The 15,918-nt window shown below is 31.4% G+C and overlaps 1 protein-coding gene and 1 long non-coding RNA gene across 3 annotated transcripts in view; one reads left to right on the top strand and one right to left on the bottom strand.

Moving 5' to 3' along the window:
* LOC143047494 (alpha-mannosidase 2C1-like) overlaps positions 1–15,918 on the top strand; it is an 86,827-nt gene that overhangs the window by 44,187 nt on the left and 26,722 nt on the right. For both annotated transcript variants that reach the window (XM_076220552.1, XM_076220551.1), the window contains 8 exons: positions 1–111; positions 443–535; positions 1,680–1,796; positions 2,246–2,341; positions 3,059–3,150; positions 3,954–4,007; positions 6,675–6,801; positions 15,199–15,375. In XM_076220552.1, the coding sequence (XP_076076667.1) occupies positions 1–111; positions 443–535; positions 1,680–1,796; positions 2,246–2,341; positions 3,059–3,150; positions 3,954–4,007; positions 6,675–6,801; positions 15,199–15,375 (867 nt within the window). The remainder of the gene's footprint in view (positions 112–442; positions 536–1,679; positions 1,797–2,245; positions 2,342–3,058; positions 3,151–3,953; positions 4,008–6,674; positions 6,802–15,198; positions 15,376–15,918) is intronic.
* Positions 7,364–12,205, bottom strand: LOC143047495 (uncharacterized). Its single transcript, XR_012969579.1, has 3 exons — positions 12,104–12,205; positions 9,848–10,046; positions 7,364–8,935 (listed from the first exon to the last, which is right to left on the bottom strand). It is a non-coding gene; the product is annotated as an uncharacterized LOC143047495 (long non-coding RNA).

The raw sequence follows: 15,918 nt of genomic DNA, 5'->3' as shown, positions 1-15,918 counted from the left end.
GCTCAGCAATATTATTGGGTGAAAGAACACTACCCAAAATTATACCAGAAGATTAAACAGTTAGTCAAGTCTGGGCAGTTTATTCCAGTTGGTGGCACATGGGTGGAGATGGTAAGAATTTGAAAAAAGTATTTGATATGTCTCTACATACATGTAATCATTTATGCAATAATACTTTCTTGGATAATTTTTTGACATTTGAGAACTCATGTAGTTAGGTTGATGTTGAACTATTAGATTATTCATATTATAATCATTCTTCAGATCCAATTAAAATCAATCCTTTTTGTTTATTATTTATTCAGTCATGTAAAAAAATTGTGTATGAGACAAATTTGTTGCATTTCTTTGACATGTTGTTTAATGAAATAGACAAGATAGACCAAATTTCCTGCCTGCACTGTATAGTTCAAAGTTCAGAATGGAATGGGTTTTTTTATAGGATGGAAACCTGCCAAGTGGAGAGTCATTTATAAGACAATTTTTGTATGGACAAAAGTTTTTCAAAGAAGAATTTGATGTGCAATGTAAAGAGGTAGGTAATACATATATTATTCACCTAATGTTGACTTTTTAGTCACATGGTTAACAAAATCAATTAATTGTCCTTATATTAACAGCTGTTTATCTAAATCTACAGCATTTATAATGTATCAAACTGTTGACCTCAATTAATGAGATACCGAGGGCATAATGAGAACAAATGACTGAACAATTAAGTAAGCATGATTTGAACAAATGACTGTTCAAGGAAGCATTATAAGTACACATGAATATACAAAGAAGCATAATGAGAACAAATGACTGTAAAAAAGCATGATGTGAACAAATGACTGTAAAAAAGCATGATGTGAACAAATGACTGTAAAAAAGCATGATGTGAACAAATGACTGTAAAAAAGCATGATGTGAACAAATGACTGTAAAAAAGCATGATGTGAACAAATTACAGTACAAAGACGCATGATGAGAACAAATGACTGTTAAAAAGCATGATGTGAACAAATGACTGTAAAAAAGCATGATGTGAACAAATGACTGTAAAAAAGCATGATGTGAACAAATTACAGTACAAAGACGCATGATGAGAACAAATGACTGTAAAAAAGCATGATGTGAACAAATGACTGTAAAAAAGCATGATGTGAACAAATAACAGTACAAAGACGCATGATGAGAACAAATGACTGTTAAAAAGCATGATGTGAACAAATGACTGTAAAAAAGCATGATGTGAACAAATGACTGTTAAAAAGCATGATGTGAACAAATGACTGTTAAAAAGCATGATGTGAACAAATGACTGTAAAAAAGCATGATGTGAACAAATGACTGTTAAAAAGCATGATGTGAACAAATTACAGCACAAAGAAGCATGATGAGAACAAATGACTGTAAAAAAGCATGATGTGAACAAATTACAGCACAAAGAAGCATGATGAAAAAACATGACTGTACACAACCATTTGTGTATAGCTTTGTTTTGAAATTTACTTTTTCATTTGATAGAGAATAAAAGAACATTGAGTAAAGTTTGTAACAGGTAGTAAGACCCTTTTTTATTTTTATAAAAACTATTCCTTTTTATTACTATTATAGAAATAACCATTTAAACTTAAACTTAAAACAGAACTGATAATGATTATGTTTTATAAATTTGAAAAATACTTTTTTTTAAGTTTTGGTTGCCGGATACATTTGGATATTCAGCACAGCTTCCCCAGATTATGAAAACTTGTGGCATTAACAGATTTTTGACACAAAAACTCAGCTGGAGTTTGTTCAACAAGTTTCCTGTAAGTATGTCTGGTTTTACATGTTATTTCTCTTGCATGAAGTTAAGGATGTTCACTTTATAGTTTATAACAATATAGAAATTAAACTTTATGTTTACCAGTAATTAAGTTTCTTGCTACCTGTGAAATTTTCCTTTTATCATACTGACTGATACATGTGATAATTTCCTTTCTCAGCGCAGTAGAGTGATATGAAAAATTATTGCTAAAAACTAAGGGAGCATGTGTCGTTGTCAATGAAATTAACAAAGTCTTTGTAGGTAAAATTAGAGATACACAGATTATCATTGGTCACCGTTGAGATGACCAACAATAATCTATATTTATCCGACAGTCTATTGTTTTTCATACACACAACTCTTGTTATTTTCAAATGTAGCTTAACATTTTTTTAATCTGTAGATAACATTTTAACAGATTCACACAGAGCAATGTATTGTTTATTGCAGCATCATACATTTATATGGGAAGGTATTGATGGTTCCAGAGTTCTGACTCATTTCCCCCCTGGAGATTCTTATGAGATGAAAGGACAGGTAGAAGAGGTAAGATAGATTTCGCTTTCATACCATAATAGAGACCAAGGCATGTGAACGAAGGTACATTGTTTTAACTATGCACAACTCCAGCTAAATTAAGGTATAATGCTTGTGACATCAGTAGGAAGTGCTGATTATAATTTATATTATTTTAAGTAGAATTGTTCGTAATTTAGACAGATTTAAGATAGAGACATAACTAGAATGATTTATTTGAGTATCTACTTGTTTTGTGTTTTGAAATTGGTTATGACATATGACATATAAATGCTCTAACAAACAATGATGTATTCACAAAAAATATGATTAAAATATTACATTTAAATTTTTCCACATATGAATAGCTCTTCTAGATCAGCAAGAATGTGCAAAACCAAATGTAAATCCTAAGATTTATCCTGTATTTATAAGCAGATGACAGGTGTATTTGGTCTTTTTTTTCTAACGAAAAGGATGCAAGTACTTATTCTCATTATGACTTTAGATAACTTCAGTTCTATTACAAAATTGAATATACCGGTAGACATCAATTATGATCACATATTATTAAATGAATACATCATATGTACACTTCCATTAGAGACTGATAACAGCAATATGGTTTAAATGTTGTAAATGAGATTTAATAAAAATATTATTTCATCTTAACACAATATAGCCTTATTTTGCTGATGGAACATTAAGCAATCAATAATTAATTAATCAATCTGTTTTCACTTTTAGGTGGTGAGAACAATAAAGAATTATAAAGATAAAGGCAGGTCTAGTAAAAGTGTTTTCCTGTTTGGATATGGTGATGGAGGAAATGGTCCATCGTAGGTATTTTATTTCTATGTAATAACTGAAGTATAACAGGGAAATGACTTGAGTGTATAGATAAAGGTAATATCCTTGGTTAGCTGGCTAGATAGCTGAACCGTGAAATCATTATAAGGTTAGGTATAGAATAGTCTAGTTCTACAGACTGATAGATTGGTTACCTGTTGGCCTAATCTACTTTAAAGGAGGGTAGCATGCCTAACCTAATAATGACTTCATGGTCCAGCTAGTGAGCAAGCTAACCAAATATATTACCTTTACCTACACACTCAAGTCATTTTGCTGTAACTAGAACAGTCTCTTTCGTATTTTTGTTTTGTTGGTACATAATAAGGAATGTTCAACTGTAGACATTTTCATTTGTCACTCTAATAGACCAAAGGATCTTCCATAAATTATAAGTGAAGGAATTTGATACCTGTGCTTTCAACTGTTAAATTCAGAGACATTTGTGGTAATTTTTTTTTTATCAGTTTTTGAATTCGATATTGTGTACTTTGATTATTGCTCTTGGGATATTTTATGTTCATTTTTGGGTATAGATTAAACATCAGTTTAAATATTTAACAATGAAGTTGAATGAACACATTTTCTATAGGCAAACTTCTTTATTGTGAAATCAAAGAACGACCAAAATACAATTAAAAGAATCCCCACTAGTTTTAGATGAGAAAATTGATGTAATATCTTATCCTGTATGTGTTTTCTATAGAATTTGATAAAAGTCTACAATGTGTATCAACATTCGTTCCATGTGAAACAATTATTATTGATAGAAATACTTGTACTCTAATTACAGAGAGGAAATGTTACAAAGATTGAAAAGACTTGAAGATGTCAATGGATTACCCAGGTATATATGTATTGATGCTGAGTATCATTAATAGTTTGACTGCAACCAAACCTTTCCATAAAATCAAAATAACTTACTGTAGGTTTCAGTCATTCAACAATTTGTTTTTCTCTATTGATTTTTTTAAAGCTTAGACAATAAATTGCTGTAGAGCTCAATTCATGTGTAATTGTCTGCTGAAAACCATTGACTAATTAACAGTGCCCTCTATGTTTTTGAGAAAGAAAATGTATGGCACATCGCATGGAAGATCATCATTATAACAGCATAAAATTAAGTGAAGTCTAGATGAACTTATAATTAACACTATAACTACCAAAGATCTTGAATTACTTTAAAAAACTAAAATCTCTAAGAGGTATAACTTAAACTACTATTCACAACGTTTCTGATTTGTGACAGGAATGTATATGTTACAGGCATTTTCTAAATTTAGGCATTTTGTAAAATGACTGAATTTTAAGCCAATTTCTAAAATGCCTAAAGTTGGCGGGCATTTTACAAAATGGCTAAAAAAACCTAGTCATTTTGTAAAATGCCTGAAATTTTTAATGAAAATTTCACAAATTGCCTGGTCTGTTTCAGGCAAATTGTGTAAATATGAAATACATGAAATAGATGATAAAAATATATTGTAAAGCTACACAAAAGGGTTAAGTAAAATAAATTAAAGATTATTCTTTAAAAATGTAGTCATAATTGTCAACCATTTTCCAAAGTGTACAACACATACACTTTGTCCGACCCCCCACCCTCCCTCAAAAAGTGTACATCAACCATTTTCAGATTTCAAGACAAGAATCAATCATTCCTAATAAAAAGAAGATCCTGTCTATTATTGTTCAGATTCATATCAAAATTTGCATTGAAAATAGATTGAAAAATATCTGGCTGTTTTACTTTTATTTTTTTTTAAAAGGCGTACGGTAAAATTTTGATTGTTTAACCCCCTCCACCCAAGTGTACGTTTTGTACACTTTGGAAAATGGTTGACAATTATGGATGACCCCTAACCTTATGGCTGTTGTGACTGGAAAGGAAGAGCATCGTTATCAACTGGGAATTAAAAAAGAAATACTTGGACTTTACACCAGGAATCAGTTTGAACTGTCTGACAGTAACTTTATTGCTATTCAATCTGTAAATTATGATAATGAAATATCCTTTAGAAAAGCTGTCAGTAAAGTTTCTTTATGTAATGGTCAGGGTTACATAAAATGTGGCTGTAGTGCTAGTGGTAAGACTAGATGCAACACTAAACGTTGTCTTTGCAAAAAGTCGGGACAAATGTGTAACAGTCGCTGTCATCCAAATCTTACATGTAGCAACAAATAATTGTCAACTTCACTGTTTATGTAAATAATTCAATTACAATTAAAAATCTGTAACTGTTTAAATTGCATGCTTTATTTAATAATAGAATAAAACTATCTATTTGATATTTCAAGTCGTTTAATTTTGAGTACATTATATTCAGTTTTAGTCTTTTAGGCATTTTGTAAAATGCCTTACAATTTTTTCAGGCATTTTATAAAATGCCTGAAAAAAATAGTCAATTTGTAAAATGCCTAAATCATGCAGGCATTTTAGAAAATGCCTAAAAATTTCAGTCATTTTACAAAATGCCTAAATTTAGAAAATGCCTGTAACATATATAATAGACCATATGAAATACCACTAATTAAAAACTTGAAAAACATATGTCTGATATTCTGTATGCCCAATTGAACTATGGATATTGGTTTTGGTTTTGCTCATTGTTAAAGGCTGTATGGTGACCTATTTTGAGAGTTATCTGTGATTGGATTGCTGTACAATTTATCATACAATTTTTTGGTATATTTGTTTATTTATGTTTGTATATTTTAGAAGAAAAGATATACTTGACAATACTAAAGCCAAGAGTCTATTTGCCACCTGGTTAGAGGTCAAAGTTTACAAGTTCGTTCTTAAATCTACCAAATTCAACTTGAAATACTAAGACATTACAAAAAGATATATTTCAACTTTGTATCTTAAAGCTTCATGGGATGGTGGTCAAAATCAGTTTAATCTGACTTAATCTTGACTTTGACCTCTATGCTAATAGTCAGAAATCTCAAAAGGTCATTTTCTAACTAATGAACTTCAATGCAGAAAATCAAATGAATGTAGGGGAGGAGAATGGCTAATAAGTCTTACTATGGCAACAGCTCTTGTTTTAATTTGGTTAGTCAAGTGAGAAAATCAACCAGTGTGACCTCCCAACATGATAATCAAGGAGATAACACCAATGGCTCCTCTGAACTAATGTCATATATCACTGAACTAGTATGCATATTTGTTTAGAGGCCAGCTGAAGGACACCTTCCGGTGCGGGAGTTTCTTGCTACATTGAAGACCCATTGGTGGCCTTCGGCTGTTGTCTCTTTGACACATTCCCCATTTCCATTCTCAATTTTATTACATGTAATTGAAAGGACATGTGATAAGAATCAATTACACAACTACCCAATGAACTTAGTACATAGAATGTTCAGCAATAGACAAGTGTCAAGTATTGTGCTTAAATTAACATAAAATCTGATACTTATTGTAACAGTTAAAGGGAGATAATTCTATGCTGTATTCTGCTCGCACTCATTAAAGTGATGAATGTACTTTGATTTTTTTTTGTTTTCTTTTCAGAGTAGAAATGAGTACACCAGATAAGTACTTTACCTCTGTAGAACAGGAGGATATCTCAAAGTTATGTCGATGGAGAGGAGAGTTGTACTTAGAACTTCACAACGGTACATATACTACTCATGCTAAGGTGAGTGGATTAGGAGAGAGCCTTCATCAAAATAATTCATCACCACTGATAAAAGACAACTTTATCAATTTTGTTGATATGCATACTAACCAGTGGCGGATCCAAAAATTTAATAAAGGGTTGGAGTGGGGGGACTGACTGCCATAAAATGGGGCCCGCACCAGTCATACTTCAGTGATTTCCTATATAATCACCAAATTTTTCCCACAAAAAGAGGACCCATGCCCCCTCCCCTGGATCCGCTTACAACCTCTGTCAAGAAAGGTATGTGGTAACATAGGAATCAGTGTTTGTCTGTCTGTCAACCCACTTCTCTTGTGAGTAAAACTTCTTCTTAACCATTTTGGATTGGATATTTTTTCATAAAGGTTATATAACATGTTCATAAATCGAAACAATTCCAGATTTTATGAGTGAATAACAAATTGAAATAACGTTTAAAAGATTGATTGGAAAGAGGGTTTGCTGACATTTTAAACCTACTATTTGAAAACTATAATAGATAGACATAAATTGTATCCAGCAAATATGATCAGCATTGCAAGATTTAAAATAAGCCAAATTCAAATGTAAATCTTTATTGTCATTATAATAAATTAGCTAGTGACAAATATAACAGCAAAAATTCATTAATGAATACATCTCCTTTATATTATAATTAATTAAATCATAAAATAACAGATCAAGTGAAAATATCTAGAGACCCCTGTGTCTTTAGAACAAATGACTAACAGTATTTGTTTTATATAAGAATAGTTTTATTTTCTGATAGATAGAGGGAATTCATGTCATAGTTTTGTATTTTAGTAAAATATTAAAAAAAAAAATGTTAATTTTTAACTTTGATAAAAAAAAATGTTAATTTTCAACTTTGATAAAAAAAAAAATTGTATGATTAACTACTGAAGTTACATGCCTTTGTTTCTTGGAAATATCCAAAATGTCTTCCCTTTTCTTATTTTTATGTTGTATCACTTCTTCTGAGTTATTATGGTTCATTATTATTTGTTTTGTACAAATTTTATTTTTTGTGAATAAAGGTAAATCACAAATTAAGATTTTAAAGAAGCACAAATTTTCATTACATTTGTAAGCTGATTTAGGCAAAACATTGAAATCTTATATCCACAAATATAAATGTCAAGTATTAAGTTTGTACCCAATGAAATTTGTGGTATTTTTTCTACAGATAAAACTTCATTTAGTTGAAATATTTTACCGCTTTCAGTTTAAGACTGCTATATAAAAACATTTCTCTTTTTTTCATCTATTTTGTCTATTAAATTTAGCACCAACTGTAATCTTTTTTGTCAAGTGTTTTTTTTTTTATGAACTTAATATAAAAATTTAAGTGAATTGCACTGTTTTTATAATACTTATAAATGAACTACTTTAAAGGAATTGTTCACTTTATAAATGAATTTTAATGATGATTTTTTTGCATTTTTTCCAGTATCTAGAAAATTATAATAACTATACAAAAACTGTAAACAGCACCAATAAATACCTTATGAGTTCTAACTAAAATTAATGGAAACCATTTTATCAACATTTTATAGGAGTTGTCCTTAAATGACTATTGCGAGTCAAATTTTTTACTTTTCGTTTTGAAAGTTAACATAGAAATCTTAATCTATTGAAAGTATAAGGAATTTTTTATATAAATAATCCTGATTTTTATGCTCATTTATATTTTTATATGACATATGTTTACCAGATGAATGTTTCATGCTCCTTTGATTTTTTTTCAAATTATGGGTCCAAGTTATTTCCAAAAATAGACCTTTTCCATTGTATCTCTCCTTTAAAAAATCATGAATATTTTCCTATATAGTTTAAACTTTTTGAGTTTTCAACACTTTGAAAAATCTTTATTGAATGTTTACCATTAAATATCATTTTGAATATTATATAATCATGATAATGGAATACAAATATAACAAATGTTTAAAAAAAATTCTGACAAAAATATAAAAAAGCGATGTAACTGAAAAACATCTTGTGCAGTTGTGGTGAAATGATAGATAAATTAAAGTCTCAAGAGTTTTCAGCCCATATAAATGTTTTGGTTCTCTGTGGTCTTTTTACCATGGATATCTTCATCAGTAATTGTCAATCTTTTATTCTTTTTAGACTGTAAATATAAAATAAAACAATAATATAATAATGATACATTTACATATGGAAGGAAGTATGTATAATTTTTTTTCTATTTCAATTCCAAAATTAGGAGCCAATCTGTAACATGTAATGTACTCTGAATGTAAGGTTATCATATTGACATGATATTTTGTATACATGATAAGATACCTACTCTCTGTGCAAAATATTTTAGTTTAGACATTCAATTGAAGTCTCTTTAAAGGGTGTCAACTATGTTTAGCAATTTATCAAATTAAAGCTGAAATAAGGCAATTTTTGCAGTTTTAGCTGGTAAAAATCAGTGTTTATCATCATGTTATTGTTTTATTGGTAAGGTTATGATTTTATACTGTCAAAATAAGTAAAATAACTGAGGTTGAAAAAATATCCTTTACCTAATTTGCCAATTCCTGTCCTGATATTCTGATAAAAAAGACACAAAGTACAGGTCTGAGTACAGCTCTTTACATGTTTCAGTATATATACATCAATGGCTTTCAAAAATTGACTGAATGAGCCTTTTGAAGTTAAATCCAGAAAAGTGCTTCAGATGCATAAAAAGTGTTATTTTTATTTTAATGCCCCATTTATGGGCATTATCTTTTGCGGTCTGTGTGTCAGCTCGTTTTTTCGTCTGTTTGTTCGTCCTTTTGTCCCGTTTCAGGTTAAATTTTTTAGGTCAAAGTTTTTGATCAAGTAGTTATTAATGAAGTTGAAGTCCAGTGAACGAGAACCTTAGTACACACATTCCCTATAATAGGATCTTTCTAATTTTAATGCCAAATTAGAGTGTTAACCCCTATTTTATGGTCCCCTGAACATAGAAAATGATAATGCAAATGGGGCATCCATGTACTATGGATACATTCTTGTTTTTATGACATTTTATATAAAGTATACTCACAAAATCCACCAGGGTAATAGAAGGGTGGTGGTGGAATTCCAGCTGGGAATGTGCCGAAGGAAGGGAACTGGCCTCCATTAATTATAAATGGCAGAGAAAGACCAGCTAGAAATGCTCCTCCTGTTGGCGAAAGCTGTGCTGTGGCATGGTATACACAAACCAATAGGACTACGAGTAACAGGATGGTCTTGTTCATTTTCTGTTTAAAAAAAGATATAACATATTGAATTTCATAAAACTCATGAAAGGAGTTGAATTGAAAATATTATTGAGACAACAGCCCATCAATACAAGTTAAAAAATAGATGCATTGCTGTGTCAGGAAAATTAGAATTAAAGGGGAATGAATTTATTGATAAATAATAAAATTTCTAAAAATCTTTCTGACATGGGGAATGAGATCATACTATTGAAGTTTAATTGTTGTTTAGATAAAATGATATTGTAAACAAAAAAAATAGTTTTTTTTATTCTTTGCTAAAATAAAGGTTATATTTTACTATAAAATAAAGAAAAAATGGATAAAAAGTATAGATTTTCAAAAAGAAAGAAAACACAAATCTTCTTTTTCATTATAAACTAAATGTTGTTCAAAACTGTCATACTTTGGTAGAATCATACATGGAAAAATTTCTATAATCATGATAATGTATAAACTTCAATGAAAAATATCAAAATAGATAAATTCAGAGTACATTCAATTATCTGAGTTATCTCCCCTTTTTAATTCAAGTTATCTTCTGATACTAGAAATAGAAAATTCTGTAAATTTTCTCTACCATAATGCTTTAATTATCTGCATTTGGCAAAAAAAGTTATTAGTGACAAAAATCACACAAATGAAATTGTATTTATTCATGTAACTTTGCTAATTTCTGTTAAAAAAAAGATTTGTTTCACTCAGTCTAGCAACCATTTGCCATCCAAAATTATAATTTACTCCTATATTACCTTAGAAAATTGAAATGTTGATTTTGTAGTGTACAAATTTGTTCATAGAGTGTTTTTATAAGACCGCTAAAATTAAAAAAAATTTTGGTCGTATATTGGTATGACGTTGGCGTCGTCGTCGTCTGAAGACATTTGGTTTTCGCACTATAGAAATCTATGAAATTTAATCTCAAGGTTTATGACCACAAAAGAAAGGTTGGGATTGGTTTTGGGAGTTTTGGTCCCAGCAGTTTAGGAATTAGGGGCCAAAAAAGGGCCCAAATAAGCATTTTTCTTGGTTTTTGCACAATAACTTTAGTATAAGTAAATAGAAATCTATGAAATTTAAACACAAGGTTTATGACTACAACAGGAAGGTTGGGATTGATTTTGGGAGTTTTGGTCTCAACTGAGTTCAGGGATTAGGGGCCAAAAGGGTCCCTAAATGAAACTTTGTTTGATTTCATCAAAAATTGAATTATTGGGGTTCTTTGATATTCCAAATCTAACCGTGTATTTAGATTCCTAATTTTTGGTCCCGTTTTCAAATTGGTCTACATTAAGGTCCAAGGGTCCAAAATTAACTTAGTTTGATTTTAACAAAAATTGAATTCTTGGGGTTCTTTGATATGCTGAATCTAAACATGTACTTAGATTTTTTATTATGGGCCCAGTTTTGAAGTTGGTCCAAATCGGGGTCCAAAATTAGTCTTTGTTTGATTTCAACAAGAATTGAATTCTTGGGGTTCTTCAATATGCTGAATCTAACCATGTATTTAGATTTTTGATATTTGGGCCCGGTTATCAAATTGGTCCACATTGAGGTCTAAAGGGTCCAAAATTGAACTTTATTTGATTTCATCAAAAATTGAATTCTTGGGATTCTTCGATATGCTGAATCTAACCATGTATTTAGATTTTGGATATTGGACCGTAATTGGTAAATGTCCAATGTAAAATTTTTAAGTTTTTAAGTTTAAGTTCTTAGACCACTTTCATTCTGTGTCAGAAACCTATGTTGTGTCAACTATTTAATCACAATCCAAATTCAGAGCTGTATCAAGCTTGAATGTTGTGTCCATACTTGCCCCAACTGTTCAGGGTTCGACCTCTGTGGTCATATAAAGCTGCACCCTGCGGAGCATCTGTTTTTTTTTTTTGCAAAGATGTTTATATCAAAAAAAAAATTAAAACAATAGAAATACAAAACAAAATAGAAAAAAACATAGAATTACTAAGACAAGAAAACTAACAAAATTAATATTACAGGAAATACTGAAAAAAATGTTTGAATAAAGAAATACTATCATATTAAAGATTTCTTACCTATTTGTTTTCCTTGAGACTAAACTATACCTGACAATGGTTTTACTTTTACTTATATATGTCCCTTTGACATGAACTAATTGATCACAATTACATAACTCTATTGTCCAGTGCTCTAAGTTGGTATATTAACTTTATAGTATTATAATGCATTATGGAGTACATGTAAATAATAAAACAATAAAATGTACTGTTTTTAATGACATGTAGATATATTATGTGCATGGGAGCTGCATGTACATGTAGTTCAGCAATAAACAAAAAGTTTTTGTTTGGTAATTTGTTTTTAGCTCACCTGGCCCGAAGGGCCAAGTGAGCTTTTCTCACCACTTGGCGTCCGTCGTCCGTCGTCGTCCGTCGTCGTCGTCCGTCGTCGTCGTTAACAATTTACATTTTGAACTTCTTCTAGAGAACCACTGAATGGAATGGAACCAAACATGGCATGAATGTTCCTTATGAGGTGCTGACCAAGTGTTGTTACTTTGTAGCCGATCCATCATCCAAGATGGCCGCCAGCGGGGGACTTAGTTTAACATAGGACCCTATGGGAAATGCATACAAATGACTTCTTTTAGAGAACCACTGAATGGAATAAAACCAAACATAGCATGAATGTTCCTTATGGGGTGCTGACCAAGTGATGTTACTTTGTAGGCGATCCATCATCCAAGATGGCCGCCAGCGGGGGACTTAGTTTAACATAGGACCCTATGGGAAATGCATACAAATGACTTCTTCTAGAGAACCACTAAATGGAATGAAACCAAACATAGCATGAATGTTCCTTATGGAGTGCTGACCAAGTGTTGTTACTTTGTAGCCGATCCATCATCCAAGATGGCCGCCAGCGGGGGACTTAGTTTAACATAGGACCCTATGGGAAATGCATACAAATGACTTCTTCTAGAGAACCACTAAATGGAATGAAACCAAACATAGCATGAATGTTCCTTATGGAGTGCTGACCAAGTGTTGTTACTTTGTAGCCAATCCATCATCCAAGATGGACGCCAGCGGGGGACTTAGTTTAACATAGGACCCTATGGGAAATGCATACAAATGACTTCTTTTAGAGAACCACTGAATGGAATGAAATCAAACATGGCATGAATGTTCCTAATGTGGTGCTGACCAAGTGTTGTTACTTTGTAGCCGATCCATTATCCAAGATGGACGCCAGCGGGGGACTTAGTTTAACATAGGACCCTATTGGAAATGCATACAAATGACTTCTTTTAGAGAACAACTGAATGGAATGAAACCAAACATTGCATGAATGTTCCTTATGCCGTGCTGACCATGTGTTGTTACTTTGTAGCCCATCCATCATCCAAGATGGCCGCCAGCATGGGACTTAGTTTAACATAGGACCCTATGGGAAATGCATACAAATGACTTCTTTTAGAGAACCACTGAATGGAATGAAATCAAACATGGCATGAATGTTCCTAATGTGGTGCTGACCAAGTGTTGTTACTTTGTAGCCGATCCATTATCCAAGATGGCCGCCAGCAGGGACTTAGTTTAACATAGGACCCTATTGGAAATGCATACAAATGACTTCTTTTAGAGAACCACTGAATGGAATAAAACTAAACATTGCATGAATGTTCCTTATGAGGTGCTGACCAAGTGTTGTTACTTTGTAGCAGATCCATCATCCAAGATGGCCGCCAGCAGGGGACTTAGTTTAACATAGGACCCTATGGGAAATGCATACAAATGACTTCTTTTAGAGAACCACTGAATGGAATAAAACCAAACATGGCATGAATGTTCCTTATGAGGTGCTGACCAAGTTTTGTTACTTTGTAGCCGATCCGCCATCCAAGATGGCCTCCAGTGGGGGACTTTTGAATGAAATTAAACATGTTCCTTTCCTTATCAATGAGGTTGTGTTGTCACTTTTAGCCAAATTTTATATTTTTTCATATGATTTCAAAAACCCAAGTAGAATCAGGTGAGCGATACAGGCTCTTGAGAGCCTCTAGTTTATGTTGTATGCCTATAGTTATCATGACATTGGTAAATAAAGATTATTATATATTTGTCTGTAAGATGAAAATATTAATGGTTTCTCTTTTTATGTATAGGAGAGTAAGAAAAGGTCAAAAGTATTACAAAAACAAAGTTTTTATTCTAACAAAATGTCAGATATATAATTGTATCAAATACACTCAATATGACATTATTAAAGACCATCTGTTCACAAATGTTTAATTATAGTGTTTTAAATATATACAATTGTTAAAAATATTAATTTAATACATTGGTTGCAATGAATTACATTGATTTCCCAGTGAAGTAAAAATTGGTAATTTCACATGTGAAAGAGACATGGTTATTTCACTCCTCTGACATCACACAACAATTGACATTGTGAAGATGTAGGATGGAAACAAATTGTAAATGCTTAGAAAAAGATATAGTTCCTTAGATTTTCTACTTTGATTTCAGAAAAAAAACAACATTCACCAATGGATTGTAATAAAAGAATATGGAACATTTTTATTTAAAGAGGGTTTATAGGCTTCATATGGGAAAGCATCATTTAAACAGAACAGTTGCTTGGAAACATGCATAGGATTTCTCGTACCATCATACTATTTCCACCTCTTTTAAAAAAAATCTGCCTCTAAAGGCCTATTCAATATGGGCCAACTAATCGTGAAGTGGCCTATTATAGTTGCTTTGTACTCCTGTTAAAGAACATCCTATTTGATATTTCAGCAATTTCAGCTGTTTCTATCTCATTCTAATGAAATTGTTTATGTCCTACTGAAATCAATATATTTGTCACAGAACAACAGTTGTTTATTCATTATAAAAATGTATGTTTTTATGACAGCAATGGAACAATGTAAGGCAGTAAGAAAAACTCCTAAAATTCAAATTGCTACATTCTGCACCAAATTCTCGATATGAAAATAAGATATGGTATGATTGCTTAAGATACAACTATTCATCCAGTCATGCTTCAGTGATTCCCTACAAAATCAACCAAATTTTTTTCCACAAAAGGAGAGCCAGGCCTCCACCCTGGATCTGCCTATGGCCTCTAACTCTATAAAATATGTATTTTCTTATTCATACAGCTGAAAAGATACAACAGAAAATGTGAATTTATGCTCCATGACCTGGAATATTTAGCAACAATATCAGCACTGACAAATAAAGGATACAGTTATCCCAGAGCTGAACTGGATCTGATGTGGAAACAAATACTTTTGAACCAGTTTCATGATGTCTTACCTGGCTCTTCTATTGGAGAGGTAAGTGCTTTGATATTTATGTACCAAAAGATTGGTAGAAATAAAAAAATAACAGACATTTTACAAGTCAGACCTTGTTTTGGAAATTCTTTCTCCATGAAAATTTATTCCATTATTTTTAGGGTTTATTAAAAAATTAAATGCAGGTTGGTTTGAAGGGACTTATATCATCAACCCATAACTAATATACTGACTGAAAATTATTCAAACTAATTGAAAAAGGCCTTTTATAGCTGACTATGCGGTATGGGCTTTGCTCATTGTTGTAGGCTGTACGGTGACCTATAAATGTTAATTTCTGTGTCATTTTAATCTCTTGTTGATAGTTGTCTGATTGGCAATCATACCACATCTTCTTTTTTTTTATATTTTCCATAAGAAGGCACTGATTTATGAACCACATTGTCCCTGGAACAACAGATAACATAAGTTACATTTTTCTTGTTGTATTTTGATGGCAAAGTTTTGTGTGATGTTTTCAGAAAACATGCTGAAAAAAACAAAGAAATATGTGAAAAGTGTAAAATCAAATGTTTTCTCTGT

This window comes from Mytilus galloprovincialis, chromosome 10 (assembly GCF_965363235.1).
Source record: "Mytilus galloprovincialis chromosome 10, xbMytGall1.hap1.1, whole genome shotgun sequence".
In the NCBI taxonomy this organism is placed as follows: domain Eukaryota; kingdom Metazoa; phylum Mollusca; class Bivalvia; order Mytilida; family Mytilidae; genus Mytilus; species Mytilus galloprovincialis.
Note: the sequence above shows the minus strand (reverse complement) of the source record. Positions and strands in the feature narration are given on the sequence as shown.